At 48.1% G+C, this 23,761-nt stretch overlaps 1 protein-coding gene across 1 annotated transcript; it reads left to right on the forward strand.

The window, feature by feature from the left end:
* The first annotated feature begins 226 nt into the window (after positions 1-226).
* On the forward strand, positions 227-12,856 carry LOC144105618 (retinol dehydrogenase 5-like). The gene is made up of 5 exons (XM_077638740.1): positions 227-587; positions 6,120-6,326; positions 8,781-8,963; positions 9,657-9,789; positions 11,651-12,856. The coding sequence occupies exons 1-5, from the start codon at positions 383-385 to the stop codon at positions 12,012-12,014; spliced, it is 1,092 nt and encodes a 363-aa protein (XP_077494866.1). The 5' UTR covers positions 227-382; the 3' UTR covers positions 12,015-12,856.
* The last annotated feature ends 10,905 nt before the right edge of the window (positions 12,857-23,761 follow it).

Below are 23,761 nucleotides of genomic sequence, written 5' to 3' on the forward strand. Positions count from 1 at the left end.
AGTTTCGTGATATAACATTCGAATTGAAAACAACTGGAAAAATCCGACGTCTCTTTTGCCCGAGGGAACATGCTTGCTGGCTGTTTTACATATGCCGTTCACGGCTATTCCCTTACCATTGAGCGTTCATTTACTGAGTCGTCTTGGACCGGTTCTCAATGAGGGCTTTTTCCCCCTCCCACAGACTGCTATCGCAATTGCTCTTTCATAGAAGTGTGCACACTAAATTAGCGGTTCGTGTCAACCTTGCTAAAAATGGGCAGGATAGCTCCACCTTAGCGTCATCTATTCCTTTTCAGAGAGGAACCGTCGTCAGCGAGGAGAACGGCTTTGTTCTGTAGGAAGCTCTAACACTTGTTTGGTAGCGGTATAGTGTAAGGCCATGAGGACCTCTTGGACGCTCTTTGTGTTGTTCGCTCTGCTCTTGTGGAACTCGTGGGACTTCGTTCCGTTTCTGCAAGGATTAGGAAGCGTTGTGGGGACCGTTGCCATCATCTTGTTCGCCGCGCGCTGGCTCGCCAGACTCACCTGGAAGGTGTTGTTTGTGAAGCATCTTCCGAGCGACGGGAAAAGTGTGCTGGTCACTGGTGAGTTTGCCGGGCTACAGTCTTAATCTTTGAACCCCTATAAATGTTGTTTTTGAGAGTCGAAGCGAATATGCAACTAAATATTGTTGACCGTGGGATACGTTTGCGCCCAAAGTCAGACTACGCGTGAATTGCTCCCTTTTCTTTAACAAAACGCAGGTTTGAAGTTTGAAAATTGCACATGTGTGCTAGTTTCTTCTGTATCCTGTGTGTGTACTGTAGTAAGCCCTAAATGTCGCGATAATATTGCACTCTAAGTTTTTGAAAGCATTACGAAAACCCTCGATTAATTTCGTTCCACCGCAAAGAATACAGCTTAGTTTCGGCACCCTCTCTGGTAAAGTTTTTACTCAGCGGCATTAAATTTTTTTTCTGCAAAGGCAATAATAATCATAAAGTTCAATAAAAGCTGCTGTTCAAAAGATGCAATATATATGTAGTGCGCTGAATTTCAGACAGATAGATTATAAGTAACGAGAGAAGGAAAAGCTTAAAAACATTCAATTTTCGTGCTATAGCTATGCACTGGCCATCTCCGTTAGGGCTAACAGAACAAATTCTACGGCTGAATTTTATTTAGGGATAACGACCGCTTGCTCAGTCAGACGCTCTAATCTAGAAAAAAAGAGTACTTAATCTGTGACAGGGCTGTTCACTAAAGCTAGAGCGCACAAAAATCAGCATATTGTTCTGTGTATCCTTACCAGTCGCACTGCAAAGTAATGAGTCAGTTGAAGTGACGCATTCTTCGCAACGCTTCAAAATCCTCTTAACTCCGTTGATGATACAGTCTTCGAAAACCATTTTGCCGCTGGATAAGAAGCCAGAAATCCTGTTCCATGAGCAAGAATTGCGCGGAAAGACTGCCTTTGAAAACCTCGATGTATAAATGGACGCAATGTGTGCTGCAACGCGATGCAACAACAGAGAAGGCCATTTGGTTTCGGTATTGTGGGGTATAACGTCACAAAGCGAATTTGGCTGTGAGGGACACCGTATGCAGGGCCCCAGATAACTTAGAAAACCTGGGCTCCTTTAGCGTGCACTGATATCGCAGAGTACACGGGCCTCCAGCATTTCGCCTCTATCGAAACGCGACAACCGCGGACCTCTTACGCGTGCCGTCCCTTCGAAGAGACACTCGCTTATCTGCTCTGCATTTTACATAGCCTACTCAAGGCAATGTACTATTATTGATACTAGCTAGAAAACAGTTAGCGCTCCATGACCCACTCTGTTTCCTTCCTCTCATTTAACGCTACACCTATCAATTTTTTATAGCTATGTGCGCTGCCCTGAATTTAACTTCAAACCTTGTAGTTAGCCTTCATGCTTCCGAACAGTATGTGTTTGGTTTGGTTTTATTTGATTTAGCTTCTCAAAGGGACTGAGGCTGTACTCTTCGGATAATTTGGACCACCTGGGGCTTTAGTGTGCACTGACATCGTACAGTACACGGGCCTGTAACATTTTTGCCGTTATCAAAATGCGACCTCCAGGCGTCGTCGAGATCGAGCCTTCGTCTTTCGGGTCAGCAGCCGAGGACCACAACCACTGAGCAACCGAGGCTGCTGGCCAATAGGTGATCACTAGCCTAATGTGCTATTTGGGAATACTGGTTAGGTTCTGTTTATAAGCTGACAGTACCTTCCAAAAGCACTCCACCTCGCTCTGGTCTGGGACCGCAGTGGTAGCCAAGTGGTTGAGCAACCGCTTCGCATGCGCGTGGTGCGGGGTTCGATCCCCAATACCGCCTGGCACCCACCGGCGATAAAATGGGTACAAGCTTTCCCCTGGAAAGGTGCTTGGCGTATCTGGGGTGGAATGCTTGGAAAATGAGTCTTTGACCCCCCCTTGAGAAGTAAAAAATACCTAGTGTCATGGCGCTCTTTGACAATAGATGCCTTTTCGCCATAAAAAATTCATAATCATCATCATCATCATTCTTATCGCCAAGATATTTCAAGTTTATGATCCGGATATGCGATCCCTGCTCTTCGTAGATAGTTGTATTTGCTTACTACTTTTGATTCTTCACCGACATTTGTATACTGTCGTTATCTTCCTAGACAACTGAACTAGACAGGTCCCTGCATGGCACCCTCCTTGGGTTGGATATCATCAGCCTCCTCGTGGGCGACTATGATCTCTACCCTAGACAACTGAACTAGACAGGTCCCTGCATGGCACCCTCCTTGGGTTGGATATCATCAGCCTCCTCGTGGGCGACTATGATCTCTACCCTAGACAACTGAACTAGACAAGTCCCTGCATGACACCCTCCTTGAGTTGGATATGATCAGCTTCTTCGTGGGGGACTACGATCTCTATCACCGACCACTGAACTAGACAAGTCCGTGCATAGCACCCTCCCTACGTTGGATATCATCAGCTTCCTCCTGGGGGACTACGATCTCTACCTCCGACAACTGAACTATACAAGTCCCTGCATGGCACCCTCCTTGAGTTGGATATCATCATCTTCCTCGTGGGCGACTACGATCTCCACCCTAGACAACTGAACTAGGCAATTCCGTGCATAGCACACTCCCTAAGTTGAATATCATCAGCTTCCTCGTGGGCGACTACGATCTCTACCCTAGACAACTGAATTAGACAAGTCCATGCATGGCACCCTCCTTGAGTTGGGTATCATCAGCTTCTTCGTGGGCGACTACGATCTCTACCTCCGACAACTGAACTAGACAAGTCCCTGCATGACACCCTCCTTGAGTTGGATATCATTAGCTTTTTCGTGGGCGACTACGATATCTACCCCAGACAAATGAACTAGACAAGTCTGTGCATGGCACCCTCCTTGAGTTGAATATCATCAGCTTCTTTGTGGAGGACTACGATCGCTACCCTAGACAACTGAACTAGACAAGTCCGTGCATAGCGCCCTCCCTAAGTTGGATATCATCGGCTTCTGTGTGGAGGACTACGATCGCTACCCTAGAGAACTGAACTAGACAAATCCCTGCATGGCACCCTCCCTGAGTTGGATAGCATCAGCTTCCTTACAGAGGATTGCGATCGCTTTGTAAGCACGACAGTTTTTTTCCATCACGTTCATATACGCCTATTCGCACCCTGCCTACGGTAGACGGAAAAACAGGAAAAAAGCACAGAAAATACACGATTGCGGCGCTATACCACGCATGTCGCTTGCCAGAAGGAAAAGAATAGCTCCGGCATTTGAAATGCAAATCTACACACCAGGCGAGGACGCAGGAAGGATGACGCAAGGAATGCTGCGTATGCAAAAAACTGTGCTAGTAGGCAATTCCCATCACGTAGTCTTCGATCGTTCGCGTCGGCGGCGTACCTCTGCATCACAAGAAGTAAATTTGCCGTATTATCTTAAAGGTAGTAGTTATGCTAATCGTACCCAAGCACGTCGCGGATTTCACACGGGAACAGAAGTATGAGTATGCAATCTAAGGGGAAAACTAGACTGCTGTCTCGCCATTTGTGTTATTCTTTTGTGCTGCTTTTATGAACCTTCTATCAATTGCCTACTGCGGCTACTGCGGAGAAAAGATGCGAACACATAGCCTACAGTGCACAAAACTGAAACGAGGAAAGATTTGGCCCCACCGCGGTGGTTCAGTGGTTAGGGCGCTCGACTACTGATCCGGAGTTCCCGGGTTCGAACCCGACCGCGGCGGCTGCGTTTTTGTGGAGGAAAAACGCTAAGGCGCTCGTGTGCTGTGCGATGTCAGTGCACGTTAAAGATCCCCAGGAGGTCGAAATTATTCCGGAGCCCTCCACTACGGCACCTCTTTCTTCCTTTCTTCTTTCACTCCCTACGTTATCCCTTCCCTTACGGCGCGGTTCAGGTGTCCAACGAATATATGAGACAGATATTGCGCCATTTCCTTTCCCCCAAGAAACAACAACAACAATTATTTGAGGTGAGAGGTTTGCGAATATTCGAAATCGGACCAATGGAATATCGCACAATGATTATTTGTGTTCGTTTCAAAGCCTGCGTCTGCCGCGTGCTTCGAATATTCGAAAGGGCACAGATCATTGACTCAAATAGTTTCGGCAGCAGTCCGAGCAAGAGAATTCATCTTGCGCCCTTCCCGCCCTGATCCTAAGTTTGGAAACCGCGCAGTAATTTCTCGCAGCGTTGAAGAGTTCTAAAGTTTTTTGCTTCTGTGGCCTCAATTCAGGCGATTTCTGCGAGCGACACCACGTTTATGACGTCACAAGCGTTAATCGCATGTTACTGTCCGCTTTCCGCGTGAATAAAAAAAAATTTGAGGCTTTTATGTCATCTTAGAGATTTTATGAACTAAGTCGTCATTTCCAGCCGCTATTTCAGTTGTTATACACGCGTCCGAATGTTTTTCCAGCATTATCTGCGTCGTCATCGCTGCGTCAACCGAAGCATCATTTCTGGCCACGAACCGAATTTCGGTTTCGGTTTCCTTTCTTAAAATAGCTGTGATGACCCCACATACTTCGTGTGTCCACACGGGACGGAGAGGCAAAGAAACACCGCTAGACTCAGTTGGAACAAAACAGATATATTCAAGGATTACACATTATCGAGTAAATGATACAAAGGCCGGGGTGCTCAAGCTTATATGCAGCTGCGTCGGCGCCGAAGTCTTCGTCAGGAGGAACGGAGGGGTTGCGGAGTTAATTTTTTTCGTTCGCTCAGGCTCGGATGCTCCCGGATGGCTTGGGCGCTCGGGGCGCCCGAGGACGGACCGCCCGACGGTGTCGTCTCGGGCCCTCTCGTGTCTCAACCAGCCCGCTTTTTTTCTTTCTCCGCCCATTCCGGCGATCCCTATTTTCAGGCAGGAGCAGTGTCTCCCTCGCCCCCCCTCCTAGTGCCGGCGCCTGCGGTATTCCCCGTCTTCCCCGGACCTCCCGCTGGCTTGGGTCTTTTCCCTCCTGTCGGCGTCCATGTCACTCTTTCGCAGAATGCTTGACCAGTTGAAAGTTTGTTCGCTGGCGAATAAAGCTGACGGCCAGGCTCGCGGCATTCGGACCTCTAATGACCTTTACAAATATTCCTGTAGACAGTCTATAGACTGTCCATTGACTTCTGTCTATGAAGTCTGTAGACCAACCTTAGAGAACAGTCTATAGGCAACGCATATCCCACAGACAGTCTAAGACAATCTATAGATTTATGGCCATGCACTTTTCGTAGACTTTTGACTGTTGACAGTCTGTAGACTATTAATAGACAAAAAGAAATATCTGTAGGAAGGCAATAGCCTATAAAAAGTCTATAGACTGTCTGTAGACCATTTTTGTAAGAGGAGCATTGGACCTTAACATCGACGATTCCTGGTGCCATACATTCCCTTGCTCAAGCGCCTCTGGTGTCCCGCAAAGGGAAGATGCCGCCGGAGATAGCGGTCCTCCGGAGACGCGCAGCACACTGTCACATAGCTGTTCTTGTAGTTCTAAGTAAGGGTTTGTGGTGAATTGCGCTTGTAAGAGTTAAAGCTTCTACTAGAATGGCCTGGTGTTCCCTTAAGTGAGACTGAATGTATTTCCTTTCAGGCTGCGGCAACGGCATAGGCCGCGCACTTGCGAAGCGCCTCAGCAGAGAGGGTTTCCTGGTCTTCGCCGGCTGCCGCGACTCCCAATGTGAAGGAGCCAAGGAGCTCAGCCAATTGAAGAACATCAGAGTCTTGCAGCTCGATGTCACCCGGGACGAAGAAGTTGAGGAAGCATTCTCTATCGTCAAACGAGAGCTGGGCTCTCGAGGTAATGCGCACATTCTTTACCGCGCTTGTCACTTCTGACTTGTTTTGCTGCGCACGTCCGCTTCGCTATGACATTTTTACCTGAGCACAGTCGGCATTGTTGCAGTGTATTTGAGAACTGTGCAACTTATTCGCACGGAGTCCGGTACTGCGATTTGACACACAGGTGCCACCGAAGTCTCAGCACAAACATCAAATGCTGAGAAAACCCCAGCTCTTTTTCTCTAAAAGTTCGTCATTCCTATAATCTCCCGGCCTCAAGGAAGCAACAAAGGACACACGCTGCTCAAGAGTAATAACAACAGAAATCTTGGCGCGTATGACCGGTTCTCAAGACACGGGAAAGCTGTTTCAGACACTTATCGAATACTGCGCAGCAGTCTTTATTCAGTGTGAGCGGTTGCAACACTCCTGTTTGTAACGACGCAGGGGACAGAAAACCGCTGGTTAATGCAGCGATATCCATGTGAACGACTATTTCCGGGGCTCAGCTTAAGTTAAGGGCGACCCAGCGAGCCATGGAAAGAAAGTTGATAGGTACAATGTTAAGAGACAGGAAGAGGGCAGAGTGGTTTGGTTTATGGAGGTTTGACATCCCAAAGCGACTCTGGCTATGAAGGACGGCGTAGTGAAGGGATCCGAAAATTTCGACCACCTGGGGTTCTTTAACGTACGCTGACATCGCACAGTACACGGGCCTTTAGAATTTCGCCTCTATCGAAATTCGACAGCCGTGGGCGGGATCGAACCCGCGTCTTTCGGGTCATCCGCCGAGCGCCATAACCACTGAGCCACCGCGGCATCCTAGAGGGCAGAGTGGGTGAGGGAACAAACGCGTGTTAATGACATCCTAGTCGAAATAAACAGGACGAAATGGGCTTTGACAGGGCATGCAGTACGAAGGCAAGATAACCGCTCGTCCTTAAGGGTAACGTAGTGAACGCTCTTCACAAGAGTTCGTATGGGTTTCAGGAGTCAGGGAAACCAGGACACTTAACTCTCACAGTGACGTCTGGGCAGTTGTCTTTTAAGGCAGAAGGATTGGGGGGGGGGGGAGATTAGATTGTTATACCTTGACATAAGAGCACGGCTGGAAGAGCGGCAATGTGGAGGTAAAACACACGAGCATGTCAAGCTGGGCGGCGTGGCAAAGGCGAACGTGACGCATGATATGGACCTGCATCGGCAATGGTGTACGTCGAAGGCCCTCCATGATTTCCCGTGGCGATTGAGGGTGGCGTGAACGCGGTCCACCGTGGTTGAATGCTTGAAATCAAGTTAAGGTAAAGTGCAGAGCTCCAAGTGAAAGTTTTCTTTTGTCTCCTCAGCTCCTGGCGTGCAGCGCATTGCAATAACGACTCTGTCTTAAAGCGGCATTGTCATCAGTTTTAAACCAAACAGTTGTAGCGTTCTACTCGCCTCGCTATCATTACAGCGCTTTCCACCTTCGTCCTATAGGGATGTGCAATTGATCGTAGCACACCGGTGGACACGTCTTGATAAGTTCCCTGTCTTTGCTTTCACTGTTTGCTATTCTTGTGCTTAGGGCAGGAACGATATTGGAAGTGATTCCTTAAAAGCATAGCAAATCCGGGGCAGAGCAAATCGGACGAAAAATTGTACCGGCTCTTCTTATGTTTCAATGCCTCAGAAGTTAAGACCAGGGTTCCTAACAAAGCGCTTTTGTTGGCGCCAAAAAGTATATGTTCACATATTTATTTCATTTATTTGGACATACTGCAGCCCAGTGCTTTGGTCCCAACAGGAGGGGCTTACAAATGGAAGGATAGAACAAAGAGAACACATGCAACGCGAGAAAGAACACTTGGGAAACAACACACTTGTGGGAAAGGAAAAACATCGCAAAAATTGTTAGGCATTAAATGACAACAACAGAACTCGTGTATACTAGGAACCCTGATTTCATGACAAAAAGCTCTTTTGTAAGAAAAACAGGATACATTAACAACGTACATACGTGAAGCCCAGCATGCCTGGTAGGATCGATGATGATGATAGTGAATCTTTATGGCGCAAGGACATCTGGGGTGAAAGGGCGCCATGGCAAAAGGGATTTTTCCTTTGCTCAAGGTGGGGTCAACGACCCATTTCCCAAGCGTTTCACCCTGAATGAGCCGAACACCAGGCCAGGGGAAGCTTGTACCCATTGTATCACCGGTGGGTACCCTGCGGCAATGGGCATCGAACCCCGCACCTCCCGCATGCGAGCCCCCCCCCCCCCCCCCTCCCACCGCCTTTGGCTATAATCTGTTCGTATCCGTGGAGGAGAGCGTGTGGCCAAAGGGTCATGGGCAAAGGGTGGGGTCAGGGACCTTGCGCGGGCATCCCACACACTTTGTATTTTCCTGTTATCGGTCGTTATCGTGTGTCAATGAAATTCCGTATTACGAGTAGTGTAATCGCCATTTACTTAATTTTTTTTTTACTCTGGCAGTCCTCTGGTCCGTCGTAGCCAACGCCGGCGTGCGAAACGACGGACTTCTGGAGTGGATGACGATGGATAGCATCATCAAGGTGTTCAACGTCAATGTCTTCGGAACCCTGCGGGTCACCAAAAAGTTCCTGCCAATGCTTAAAAAGAGCAAAGGACGGATGATCGTAATCGGCAGCCCATTTGGTAAGAATCACGAAGCTTTGGTAGAGCGTGCAATGGTGTAAACTTCCGAATCCTTCCTGGCAGTGCTAGTTCAAAGTGCAGCAGTTTTTTAGCCAACCGCTCTCCCAAAAGCAACATTGAGGCTAATTCCACCAAATTATTGTTCTCAATATATATTGATCCTCTGTTTTTTTTTTTGATGCACTGGTGTTTGGCCTGCTAAAAAGACGCATTTATGGCTGAGAGAATTTTATTTAAAAATTTCTTGGGCCACTTGGTTCAAATTCGTGGCGCGTACACCAAGAATGTCTGGTTATTTGCGTTTTGGAGTGAATACGGTGTGACGTAACGCTTGGCGTCCCAAATCGTAACGTCCTGAGTGGGCTGAGCACAGTGGCGGGTTCTTTACGTGAAAAAGTTAGTACAAAATCTGTCTGGAATCCTCATTTCGCTTCATTATTGCGCTACTCATAAGTAGGAACAACACAGGACGCAAAAATCACACACACAGGCAGACACACAGGGCGCCCCCTCTATGTGCATGGTTCTTGCGTCCAGTGTTGTTCGTACCTATGAGTAGGGCAATAATGTAGTTAAATATGAACCAACTAGGCCCATTTGCAGCTTTACTTTAGCCATTTCGCGCGAGTTCAGCTGTCGCTGAAGTCGGAGTTACCAAAACGTGCGGTCAATTTTATTTCTTTTCCTTTTCAGGGCACTTTACGATGCCATTGGGAGTCGCCTACTGCATGACAAAGCATGCCCTGGTGTCGATGGTCGACGGCCTTCGCAGAGAGTGTCGAGGAAAAGGCGTCGACTTTATCAACATCGAGCCGGCTGCATACAAGTGAGCACCTGATAAGCTAACCGACGATAAACCCGAATCGTAGTAAAGAAAGTTTGCCAAAGATTCGGGCTTACATTTTGAATAAGCTGTTTAAGTGAAAGGTGAGCGCAACTGAGGATTGCTATGCGCCCATCCTAGCATTTTCTCAGTGGCTAAGGGTGGCGAACACAATGTGGCATGAATGATTAACCGCATTAGAGAAATGCTGTCGTTATATGCGTGCGGAGGTCTTCAGCACACCCCCTTTAGAAGCAGTTTTAACTGGGTGCTGTCCAATTCTCATAAATGGTGAGGCGTTGGAATGTACTATACTCGGCATGCTTTTCTTGGCAACGAAGACAAGGCTACACGACCGAAGCGTATCTAACTGTAATACTCTGCCAGTAGCTGCCACACAGGATGTCCTCCTGGCACTTCGCTCGCTTTGGGGTTGCTTCGCTTCGTGGCTGGTGTAACTGGCGCCATCTGTGAATTCTTCTATTAACCAAATGTATCTTACACAGACGATTCCTGTTGTGTCTCGAGTTTCACGTATTTGAGCGAAATGTTTAACGTAGGTTTTTCTCTCCGTCGTAATCATTTCCGCCTACTTCATGTACCATGTGGCAATTCCCCCGCAAATCGATTTTGAAATTTGCTGTTTCCTATGCCTCAGTTCAGGTTTTTTTTTTTCTGCGGGCAACACGGTGCTTGTGACGTCCTAACAATAATCGCTCGTTATTACCCGCTCCCCAACTGAGGAAGAAATTCTCAGGTTTGTATTAGGTCGTCATAGGCACTTCTTGGACGGAGTCGCCATTTCCAGACGTTATTTAAGTTATTAAACGCGCGTATGGGTGCTTTTCTAATGATGTCTGTGGTGCCATTATTTTCTCAACTGAAGCATTCTTCTCGGCCAGAAACCGAATTTCTGTCTCGGTTTGCTGCTGTTGCTTTTTGAGAACTTTTGAAAATTTGAAAACAATTTTTAGGAGCTAGGAAAGTGAAATTTTACGACACTAGTCATACAATTATTTCTAATACGCTGAAAAAATTCAACTGTAAACATCAATAAACAACAATAACTAGCTGAATCCTCCCTCCATGCTTAAATATTGAGTATCACCATTATAGTATGTTCAACACAACACTTTTCAATGCAGCTGGCGAATGTATTCTGCGCTGGATGAGAGGGCGGGTTCTGGCTCGCCAGCTTTGCCTGCATTGCTAAAAGAAGTCGCTGAGTTTAGTCTCTGACAGCCGTGCTTTTGCAGATAGCTGACGAGTTATTACGGGGGAAAAAAAACACTGTTCAGCAGAACCGCCTAAAAGGTCAGAAAAATATACCTGCACATGCGATATAAAGCACGGCGTCTCTAAACCTAATCGATATTTTTCGTAGAGACTAGCAGTAATATTTCAGTTACACAAGTTATTCGCGAAAGACGAGCTACAATTATTACACGCAATGGCCTGGCTTCGAGCATGGGCCTTCAAGGCGCTATGCGACTAGTATTGAGAGGAGGCCGTTGCCTCCATGCGCTGGTGAATTGTGAGCCCATCCTCCAATGCTATACCTATATTTCACTGACACACGGGATCATGCGCAGCTTAGAGGAAGCTGCTGGTAAGACGATCGCACCGTTTACGTAGCATCCCCCCTTTCTAGTCAAGAGAGCGGAAGGGAAGGGGGAGGGCTAATTAATACTGAAAGCTTGACAACTTAGTGGACATCTGCACTGGCTCTAGCGTTGGCCCCCTCCCCACCTGACCTGTAGTAATTGCGCGTCTTAAAGCGCTCATAAGTCAGACAGAGACATTTACTTGGGGAACAGTCCTCGTGTCGTAACCCTGCGACTCCTCAACTATTCTTCTTTCATAGAACTCGGATGACGGCAAACCTTGGTGACCCTGGTTTGGTGCAGCAGGACTGGCAGCAGCAGTCTGCGGAGGTGACAGCCCACTACAGCAAGGCCGAGATTCGGCGCTGGTCGCGCTTGCCGAGGCTTATCTACGATATTATCGAGAGAGAAAACCTCGAAGAAGTCGTCGATCAGATTATGCTAGCGATTCGCGAGACGGATCCGAAGACGTGCTACATTTCACCATGGCTTTTCGGTAATTTCATGTCCCACGTGCCTCGAATACTTCCCACAGAGCTTGCCGATTTGGCCATAGGAACCATTGTAACGCGTGTGCCTTTCGTATTACGACTGGCGGGTTACGGAGCAAAGAAATCTAAGTAAGTCTCGGACACCACTTTTTTTCTTGCACGCGAGGAACTTGTGTGGCGAGGACACCTGGTCGGGCTAGATCGTTTCCGTTCAGCGTCGCAAGAAAATCATGGAGCACGAACCACACCAGACAGGAGGGGACAAATACAACACTGATAGCAGGTATTTTTTAGGCCGTATTTATTGCCCCTGGGCATTAACTATCGCTTGAAAAACATAGGGCCCACGCGAAGAACACCTTTAAACTGATCAGAGATTGGCTAACTGCTCAGAAACGGCCCGTCTTTCGTAACCCGAGCAGCCTTATTCTCAGCTTTGGGTTTTCAATATACAAGCAAACTGATTTAATGTGTCACTGGCATCGCATGGGACTTATGCATCGGCTTTGCTTTTGCAACGTCCATTCATGCTATCCAGTTCTTTCAAGTTTATCAGCTGCGGGAGCTTCGAGGCCTTCGGCTCCATGACTATGCAACATTATGGAATCTTTTATTCGATAGCGTGTACCGCAGAAGGACACAGGCAACATCACAAACCAAGCAACTCAGGAAGAGAGAAGGGTAGGCCGATGTGAAAAGAACTACCATTTTCCTGGCACTTGCATGCCGCCATTTCCGAAGCCCAGTCATTGTTCGTGCGCGCTGCTTTCCTTGTGACAATAAAGGTTCTGTGGAGCTAAGCCTTAAGTGGTGCCGCCAAGAACATATTGAAACGCCTCTTAATTGAGCGTTCTTACGCTTCGATCTCCTTAAGGTCGACGTTGTGTCTTCTGCAGTGTGCAGAACAACGTGTTTGGTGCTGATCATATCCTAAGGCCTTATGGAGAAAGGACCATCAGTTTTGGAGGTTGGTGTGGTTGATTCTCTCAATAAAAGAAGCGGATTCATGACTTTTTATGATCAGTTTCTGCTGTACTTTGGAGCAATTTTAACAATTGTTTCTGCCTCCATTGGAAAAAGCGGGAATGGAGCCGGGCGATTGAACTAGCCGACTAAACGATGGGTAGCGGCATTTAAACTCATTGCCTACAATTTATGCACCATGCATAACGCATGTTTTTTCGAATAATGACTCGCTCTGGCTCTTATTTTTTTCAAGTGGAAAGAATGAACTACAGAATAACAGAGTGCTAGACGAGCTGGTGCTGATTGCTAGAGAACGGCTGCGCAAGAAAGACAACAATACATGCGAACACGGCCAATTGGTTATTTGACGGAGATGAGACACATATTTAGACGAAGGTTCAGCGTCAGACACAGGGCATAATCGCTGAAAACCCAGTAAACAACACGAAATCACTCTAACCCATTTATCAAAACCGCGCATCATTGTAGAACCCTGCCCATCTCCTGCGTATGAAGCGCTGCTATCGTTGTCTAAAACTAAAAGAGAAGAAATTTCTTAGTAAAAGCAGTGTCAAACATTCCTAGCAATAGCAGTGTCATACAACCGAAACAAAACCATCACAAATGGTTAAAAACAAACGCAAAATATTCGAACAACAGCAAAGCCAACTACGACAAAAAAAATGGCGGTGGTTTAGCTCTGGTTAAACCATAAGTGACGCGATAGCTACAGCTGGCCGAGTGGAACTCGCACAGTTGAATTGCAAAGTCAGTCTTTCGCCGCTCCGTTTCGCTGGGTGCTCCTTATTCATCTTCGTCCCACTTGACACGGCGCATGCGCACAGCTGTTGCATGTCGGTTTCGCCGGCGCTCCGTGCCGCCGGCAGCAGCAGCTGCTCCGCACCACGTGGCTAGTCACGTGACCAACCCCGTGCCGGTGGTGGCGCCGCCGCGGCGTGGCTGCGCCGCCATGGTCACGTGCCACGGCCAAGCTGAAGGCTAGAAATGCTACCATAATATAGCTATCGCTACAAAATAACACCTATTTAGCTGTCCCCCAAGCTTAACAACCACAAACGATGGTTTCTTGCCAATATCATGTCACGATAAAACATTTAGAGAAGGAATATTTTACTTCTTCGGGCAGCTACAGAAATGTGGCTAAAAGATGTGCTTCTTTTCATTTTAACAAAAAAAAAAGCTTCAAGTATTTCGTGCGCCACCCGATCGCGACTCGTGCCTTCTATCTTAATAGCATTGAGCACATGCTCGCACTTGCATTCCTTGCGGTAAGGTAGCAAATTGAACCCACATTCGTTTCCTAGTCACCTGCGGTGCTCTCGGGCCCTGTGATAAGAACAGTGACCAGTCTCACCTACGTAAACCCTTCCACACGTCAGTGGGAATTCGTACACCACACAGAACACGCGTGCAGCCCCCAATGTATTGCTATCCATCCCTTCGCACTGAAGTTTCTTTTTTCCGATCGGCGAGCGCAACCCGCTTAGCTTTTTGTCAAGTTGGTTTGCGAAGAATTCGTCGCCTGAGAAGAAAAACAAAGGCCTCTGTTTAAGCTGCCTCTATTAAAAAAAAGACCCAAGTTTTTTCACTTGGGCCTATTTTCAATAGAAGCCGCTTCCACGGAGGCATTTCTTTTTTTTTTCGGGAACGTTTCTTCTGGACATTTACACTGTTATGCAACTGCGTATATTCGCTATGAAACAGATGTCTCAGTTGCGTTGCCTTTACGAGATTTAGTAATGTAAATAGGTTTTGTGTTTCACATCGGTCTTGAAGGAAGGTAGGCTGGCTTCATGGTGTCCAGCGCCGTACTTACTCGTGCCCGGTTACGTCAGGGGGCGCTCGACAACTGATCCGGAGTTCCCGGGTTCGAACCCGACCGCGGCGGCTGCGTTTTTATGGAGGAAAAACGCCAAGGCGCCCGTGTGCTGTGCGATGTCAGTGCACGTTAAAGATCCCCAGGTGGTCGAAATTATTCCGGAGCCCTCCACTACGGACCTATTCGTTCCTATCTTCTTTCACTTCCTCCTTTATCCCTTCCCTTACGGCGCGGTTCAGGTGTCCAACGATATATGAGACAGATACTGCGCCATTTCCATTCCACCAAAAACCAATTATTATTATTATTACGTCAGGCTTCGGCTCGTCAAGCCCTGCAAGCAGCCAAGACCTAAGCAGACCACGTGCACTGCCTAGGTCGAATAACGCAAGTTTGCAAAGACGGCGTCATGCTCTGCGCTCAGGGTGCCTGGCCGATACCCGAGTATCATTGGCATTACCTGTAAGTCTTTCTAGAATGCGGGTACATTCACCGCATGGAAGCAAAGGTGGAAACGCATATCGCACTGATACAGGGGAATGGTTCAGATCTTCATCAACGTAATCTGTCATTATCCGTGCATGGCTGATTCACCCTGCTCGTCCTCTTGTTTCGCGGCATGGGCGTTGCCCATGTTGATGGGCTTCATAATTTGAAAGCTCGAAACCGGCGCTTAAATCTCGAATACAACTGACGCCGGGATGCAGACCAAACGGAAACAGTTGCTTGTTTCTGGCGCACCCAAATACGAGAAGGTAGCCGCTCGCATCGCTTAAGGCAAAGCTGAGTAGATGGCGAATGCCTCGCCAAACTCGCAGAAAGTTTGGTGGAGACCGATTCAAAGATCGCGTCTAGTAGTGTCTATATGGTCGGCCCTAGAATGTATGCTATGCTGATCTTGCAAAGCTTGCCATGTTATCCTTTACTTTCATTGGTGAGGTGAGCGGAAAATTTTTCCTGTACGCAGAAAGCAGCTTGACCACTGGCAACATGCCCACTCATCCGTTCTAAACGCCATGTGTCTTCTCCTTGCACGCAGGGACCTTACACAAGTTTACGTAAGAAGGCCTTGCAAACACTTACGATCAGCAGCGTCGTGAACAAGCGCGTTTTAAGCTTGTATCGGAGATGGGTGGTGATGCGGTTGAGGTGTTGGCAGGTGCCAGCGGTGCTGCCGACGCTAGGACCGAGTGTTCTTGGGGAGAATGTGAAGGCCATACTAAAAAAAAAACTGCGCACAAAAGACAGAAGACCAGAAGAAAGAAAGGCACAAGACGAGCGCTGGCTCACAACTAAGGCTTTATTCATAAATAACTCTGGTGTGTGTAGGATGAAGGAAATGCATGACACGTGAATTAAAGGCAAAACATGAAAACGAAACGAACCATGCGCGCGCCGCCAAGAAATGTACAAGAAACGAAAGCTCCTTGTTAGATAAAACAAGATTAGGTTTACTAACGCAGCCGCGTTGCTCCGTTGCGATAAAAAAATGATTCTGCCACTTCCCGCGTGGTCTGGTCCTTGTAAGAGTATAACACCTGAACGTGACGGGCCATGTTGGCTCTGTGTGTGTGTGTGGGGGGGGGGGGGGGGGGGTCGAATTGCGTAAATCTGAGATGTGACCGCTTGCATGTGGGAAATGGCTGCGGCTGAAGATAGTCTGTGAGTGAGGCAGAGGCAGGATTCAGAACAGTCTCCTTGAAGATGATTCTTTTCGTTTGTATCATGTTCAACCGTCCAGTTTTTGATTGTCGAATAAATGTTTTGGGTCTCAAATAATCTTTTTTTTTGTGGGGGGGGGGGGGGGGTGAGCGGAATTTCCTTGGCGTCAGATTAATTGACTATCGTGCAAATCGCGCTAATTGCGCAGTTCTGCTACTAACAGCCTTTCTGTTTCTTCTGAGTTGGCGCTTGTGTCTCGTCTGTTCTGTCTTTGTGGTTGCATGTTTTTGCGCTAGGTTTTCTCTAAATCAAGTATGCACCAACTAGCCCAAAAAGAGGTGTTAATGCAGTATCTTTCTTAAACGCAACGACGTTTTACAAATATAAGGGCCTTGCAAACATCAATGACCGCCAGCGTTGTGGACAAGTCAGTTTAACGCTTGCCTCTGCGATGGAAGATAAAACGGGTCCAGTGTCGGCAGGTGCTACCATCGCTGACGACGCTAAGACTCCGCGTTATCGGGGAGACTGTCAAGGCCAGGTTGGCCCGGTTCAAGGGTCAAATGGCGTGAATCCGAGGTGTGTCCATATACTACATAGGACACATCTTGAGGCGAATAGCTGACGATGGGATGGGAGAGGCAGAGGAAGGATTCAGAACAGTCTCCTTGAAGATGATTCCTCTCGTCTGTATCATGTTCAACCGCTTACTTTTATAGTGCCAAAGAGGTTTTTGGGTCGCAAATCATGTTTTTTTTTTGTTGATACCGGAAATAGCTGAGTGTCATGTGAATGGGATAATCGTGCAAATTGTGCTAGTAGCGCAGTTATGCTACTAACAGCCTTCTTGCTTCTTAAACGCAACGACCTTTTACAAACATATAGGTCATGCAAACATCAATGACCACCAGCGTTGTGGACAAGTAAGTTTAACGCTTGCCTAAGCGGTGGAAGATAAAACGGGTCCAGTGTCGGCAGGTGCTACCATCGCTGACGACGCTAAGACTCCGCGTTATCGGGGAGACTGTCAAGGCCAGGTTGGCCCGGTTCAAGGGTCAAATGGCGTGAATCCGAGGTGTGGCCATATACTACATAGGGCACATCTTGAGGCCAATAGCTGACGATGGGATGGGAGAGGCAGAGGAAGGATTCAGAACAGTCTCCTTGAAGATGATTCCTCTCGTCTGTATCATGTTCAACCGCTTACTTTTATAGTGCCAAAGAATTGTTTTGGGTCGCAAATCATGTTTTTTTTTGTTGATACCGGAAATAGCTGAGTGTCATGTGAATGGGATAATCGTGCAAATTGCGCTAGTAGCGCAGTTATGCTACTAACAGCCTTCTTGCTTCTTAAACGCAACGACCTTTTACAAACATATAGGTCATGCAAACATCAATGACCACCAGCGTTGTGGACAAGTAAGTTTAACGCTTGCCTAAGCGGTGGAAGATAAAACGGGTCCAGTGTCGGCAGGTGCTACCATCGCTGACGACGCTAAGACTCCGCGTTATCGGGGAGACTGTCAAGGCCAGGTTGGCCCGGTTCAAGGGTCAAATGGCGTGAATCCGAGGTGTGGCCATATACTACATAGGGCACATCTTGAGGCGAATAGCTGACGATGGGATGGGAGAGGCAGAGGAAGGATTCAGAACAGTCTCTTTGAAGATGATTCCTCTCGTCTGTATCACGTTCAACCGCTTACTTTTATAGAGCCAAAGAATTGTTTTGGGTCGCAAATCATGTTTTTTTTTGTTGAGACCGGAAATTGCTGAGTGTCATGTGAATGGGATAATCGTGCAAATCGCGCTAATAGCGCAGTTATGCTACTAACAGCCTTTTGCTTCTTAAACGCTACGACCTTTTACAAACATATAGGTCATGCAAACATCAATGACCACCAGCGTTGTGGACAATCCAGTTTAACGCTTGCATCTGCAAAGGAAGATAAAACGGGTTCAGTGTTGGCAGGTGCTACCATCGCTGATGATGCTAAGACTCCGCGTTTTTTTGTACATGATGATGTGGTGGTGTGTAGGAACAGAATTATATGTTATTTGCATGGAATTTATTTGAGGTTGTCTTTCTCTAGGAAAATGACTGGTCGCCTATTTCAAAAACCGGTCAACAGATGCTTTAGGTAAGGCAGAAAGCTGGACAAGTTTATACATATCAAAAATAGAAATTACGGCCGCACCACGCAGGGCGGATACATGGAGCCATACATTATTATCATAGTATCTCTTATCTGATCAAGCAGCCTGCGGGATGTGCCGGCATTCGTGCACATTTTTCCTGCGTCTAGTAAGCTGAGTGCTTTGCATTGGCACTTGAACATCGAAGAGCATTTTCTTTTCCGATGGGGCTAGCACGGTGAAAAGCCCTGTCTGGTATTCTGTGCGAGGTTACGTACGACATGCCGCATTCGTCTGGAAAATTGTATCTGTATGCTTGGGCAAATAGGAAACTTTGCGAACAGCTCAAATCCCCACAGAAGGATACGGGCAGCAGTCAAGCTACGAATTGAAAGATTTTGCCCATGTAAACCTTGTACGCCTGCCTCGATAGCACCTGCATTTTCAAAAAATACAAAAACAAGCGAAGAAGAAAATCATTGAGCCGCTGATTATTCATCACAGAGGATCAGATTGTGTAAGCCCGCCCACTATCATTCTTCGAGGAAGAAAATTACACATTTGATTGGATGACCCTCTTTTCAGAACGACAGTGTTTAGTCTCATTTATGCGCAAATATTTTTGGTATTTCGAGCTATCATTTTATGTGCATATATTTACGGCCTGTGGAATAAAGAAATGAGTTGATAGTCAACCGCTGTGCGTTGTCTTGCACGCTTCTCATTTGGGCTGCGTTGTGACCTCCCGCTCGAGGAGCTTCCCGCCTGCTTTCTGTAAAAATTATTTTCGGTTGCGCAACATGTGATGTACACACTGTGAAACGCTCTTGGCGATTTTGTAGCGGTAGCTGCATTACGGTAGCATTTCGAGCCTTCAGCCTGGCGGTGGCACCTGACGGTGGCGGCACCGCACCGTCACGTGGTCACGTGGTTGGCCACGTGACTAGCCACGTGGTGCGAAGCAGCTGCTGCTGCCGGCGGCGCGGCGCGCCGGCGAAACCGACCTGCAACAGCTTTGCGCATGCGTCGTGTCAAGTGGGATGAAGATGAAGAAGGAACGTCCAGCGAAACGGAGCGGAGAAAGGCTGACTTTGCAAATCAACTGAGCAAGTTCCACTCGGCGAACTGTAGCTATCGGGTCACTGCAGGTTTAACCAGAGCTAAACCACCGCCAATTTTTTTTCCCGTTCGAATGCTTCAAGTGCCTCGCTACATTTCAAGTAAGAATTCAGAACTGACCTCCCCTTGGCGCAACTTCTGCTGTAAGTCAGGCTTCCCACAACTCGTTCAATTTTAGAGGGACAGGAAATATGTGTTGTCCTGGACCTATATTGCTTCATCACAAGCAGGCTGCTACGACTTGACAGCCACACCTTCCATGGAACACGATCCGTGAGCCATGGTGTCGGCCCACGAGTGACAAATCTATGAGCAATGTCAGAAGAGCTGTTTTTTTTTTCAGAACAACAAATAAGTTCCGAAGGGCACTGCCTAAATTTAACCGGCGGACCTGAGCCTGCGAGACCTGAGAAATATGTGGGCACCTTGAGCAAGACAAAACTCGATCGCGCGCTACGTATGTTCGTATGCAGACACGTGTTGCGAATTCGGAGGTTATCCTCCAACATGGCGGATTGCGAGCGGCGGCCGCTAGGTAGCAGCTTATATCTCATAAGGCCAGTTGGTTTCTGACGGTGTCCAAATAAATAGTTTTAATTAGCGCAGGCGCAAAACATTGATGCTCGAATTTCCGGAAACCAGATAGCCTAGAAAAACAATGTCATCCCGCTACGCAAAAGCTATTAAACCCAAGCTACATAGGCTAAAAAACGAATAAGGGAGACACCTATAAGGTCTCACTGCCTTATGGTAGATTAACTGGTGTCAGGCCCTGCTCTCTCTCGAAAAAAAAACATGCCTAATATCTGCTCTTCAGCACGTTGGTGCCCCGTCTACTATTGCCCTCGTGGTGACGGCCTGGCCTGAAGTCATTGCACTATACATGTGCTCCATGAGAAGGTAGCGTCTGAATCGTGAGCCACATTGGTCGACGAAATTGTCGTAGTCCAATCCAAGCACCAGAACACACGTGCCGCCGTATAGGTTCACCCGAAAAGAGAGCACCCCGTCGCTGCTGACCACGAACCTCATTGCAGGCGTGCCACTAGGGTCCGGTGGTCCTCGCAGCACCCTGTGTACGATGCACGAACCCGTGCCGTTGGCTTCCCTGCAGAAGCTGGAATGGGCGCAACCCAAGTAGATTGGCGCGAACTTCATAGAGGGCTCGAAGTATGCCGCTCCGGTCGCCGGATCTACTCTGCCCTCAGAGACCATGGGCGCCGCATACTCAGTGATGCAGAGCTGCTGGATGCTGATCCGTTGAGCTACGCGCGCGTACCGCTCGAGCACACTGTGAACTAAACTAGTAATGTTCGCGCACAGGTGCTCCATGGAGGGATTTCTGGGAAGGCGCACGCGATGGGTGGCAAGAAAAAAGTAGTTGACTTCGCTGTAGACGCTGTCCACGAGATGCTCGTTGGCGGCGTTGACGTCCAGGATGACGGAGGTGATGGCGTGTGCGAAGCCTTGGCTATTGAAGGTGCTGCGGATGTTCCTTAGAAGCTCACCGAGCAACCGCAAGTCATCTGGGTTCTCGCATCCCGGTTTTGGTTCAACCCAGTCCACGGTGACTCCGTCGAGGCGAAAGTTTTGCATGGCATTTACCACACTGTCCATTAGGCGCTGCAGCATCGCGGGATCCTGAACTATCCTCGTGAAGTGCGGGCTGTCTTCTGGGTAGCCACCTAGCGCAAGCAGGAGCTTGATATCTGGGTATCCTTGAGCGTCAGTGATGGTCCTCAGCTGGCTCAAACCGTGTTGCGCGTCGAAGGCGGGCATCCTGCTCGTGATGGTTCCGTTCTCGACGCCTACCGACCAGTACAAGATGTTGGGGCAGAGGGAGAACGGCAGGGTCTGGAACATGTAGTTCCAGGTCGTGCCCGTGTAGAGAGGATCGTAATCGGGGACAACACGGGAGCTGTTGAAAAGGCAGAAGAAAGGCCTCGAGGGTGACGTGGGTGTCGTGCTGTTGTAAGTTGGTCCAATTTGAAAGTGCGTGGGCAAAGTAGGCAGAACTACGGACTCCATGCAAGGAGGTGGCGTGCTCTGCGTGCTGGTATCGGTAGTCGCGATTGATGTGGCCCCTGTCGGCAGTCGAGAAGTCCTTGGGAAGCTGGGTGCCTCAGACATTGTAGTCCGCTCAATATCCATGAGGAAGGGCACCAGAAAGAGCCAGACGGACAGGATCAGAGGGAACAGCAGGATACCGCACAGCAGCCACACCGTCAAGCAGAAGCGTTCGTGTTCCTCCGACTCCTCGTGTTCCCTGCTCTGCGACTGGCGGACCCTTACTATTGACGGTGCGTGCGACGTCAGCGCTTGCTCCCCTTCTAATTCAACTTGCGCTTGAGTTGTCGCTGAAGGGGGTGCTGCTCTAGGGCTTAGCACGACGACGACGTCTTGTGTTTGCGGCTGCGCTCCAGGGGGACTTGCGATTCTGGCAACCTGATGTATCGGTGCGTCGCTCTGAATGACGTATGGGCCTATTCGTATCTTTGGAGACACGGAAGGGGTCGCGGAGCTGCTCTCTGTCCTCGACGAAGAGTCCTTGTCTTGGCCCCTCCCGTCTGGGCTCAGTCGTGGTCTGTTTGTCTCCTGATATACGAACTGGTCGGGATTCATCGTGGCAGCTGTCCAGACCACTGAACAAGAGCTTCTTCTTTGTCTTCTTCGTTAGCACGACTAGCTCTAATCCTAAATGCTGCGAGCTGAATTAAAGTGCAGAGTATGGAAAAACAGTGTAAAAAGGAATTTCGCGACACAAATGGTTTTAACTGTTTCGACCATTTCAGCCGGGGTATGACTCAGAAACTACGTGTAGGCTGGCGGGGTGCGTTTTCGTGGAGATGGATGGTGACGTGTAGTGGCGCCACCACTACGAGTTTCGTTCTGCGGAAAAGAGCTCTGTCTGCGAGGTCTTTTTAAGGATGTTGTAACCTCAAGGGTATTGTTATTTAAGCATAATTGTTTTTTTTTCGAACCGTTCCAAATATGTTCATCAACGTGCTGACGAGGCACGGAGACAGCGATGGAGATATACATATATATGGGAAGGAGGAGGAGGAAGAGAAGGACTTTAATGGAGCAGGAGAGGTCTATGGGAAGGATCATAACAAAGACGTACATATGTTCCTTTTCAGCTGTCTTGATTGAAGGCTCCTGCTAAACATTGTACATATGAACAAAAAAAGTACCGGAACGACGTAGTGAGCGTCTACACCCACTCGCATTGGCCTTTAGAGTCACTCAGCTGCATAAAAGTTGTAAGGGCTAATCAGCATCGGTTGGCTGGGTGGGAGGCCTCCAGGTCAGACATTCAAGTCCCGAAAGGGGCCCCGACTTGTTTATTTCTTTATGTCGCCCAAACAAAACCCATTTTAAAAAAGACCCACATAAAGCTTACAAAGTTGTAAGCAGTGTTTGGGGCCTGCAAGGCAGATTTTTTATCGCTTTGTAACCCTAGTTGTTCATCTCCACGCCCTACCAAATTCCTTAGGAGGTCATCATCATCACCCTGAATGCACCCACTGCAGGACTAAGGCCTCTCTCATGTCTCTGCCTATGCCTGCCAACTTCTTAATCTCATCCGCCCATTTAACTCCCTGCCTCCCCCTGCTACGCTTGCCTTCTCTTGGAATCCACTCCGTTACCTTTAAGGACCAGCGGTTATCTTGCCTTCGCATTACATACCCTACCCAAGCCCATTTCTTCCTCTTGATTTCGACAAGGATGCCATTAAACCGCGTTTGCTCCCTCACCCACTCTGTCCGCTTCCGGTTTTTTAACAATACACGTATCATTTTTCTTTCCATAACTCGTTGCGTTGTCCTTAACTTAAGCCGAACCCTTTTCGTTAGCCTCCACGTTTCTTCCCCGCAGGTGAGTACCGTTAAAATACAGCTGTTGTACACTTTTCTCTTGAGGGATATTGGTAACCTGCTATTAATGATCTGAGAGGACCTGCCATATGCACTCGACCCCATTGTTATCCTTCTAGTTATTTCCCTCTCATGATCCGGATCAGCTGTCGCTACCTGCCCTAAGTAGACGCATTCCTTTACCACTTTCAGCCTCTCGCTGCCAATTGTGAACTGCAGTTCCCTTGCTAGACTATTGAACATAACTTTGATTTTCTGCATGTTAATCTTTAGACCCACCGT

The sequence above is a fragment of the Amblyomma americanum genome, chromosome 9 (assembly GCF_052857255.1).
Source record: "Amblyomma americanum isolate KBUSLIRL-KWMA chromosome 9, ASM5285725v1, whole genome shotgun sequence".
NCBI lineage: Eukaryota > Metazoa > Arthropoda > Arachnida > Ixodida > Ixodidae > Amblyomma > Amblyomma americanum.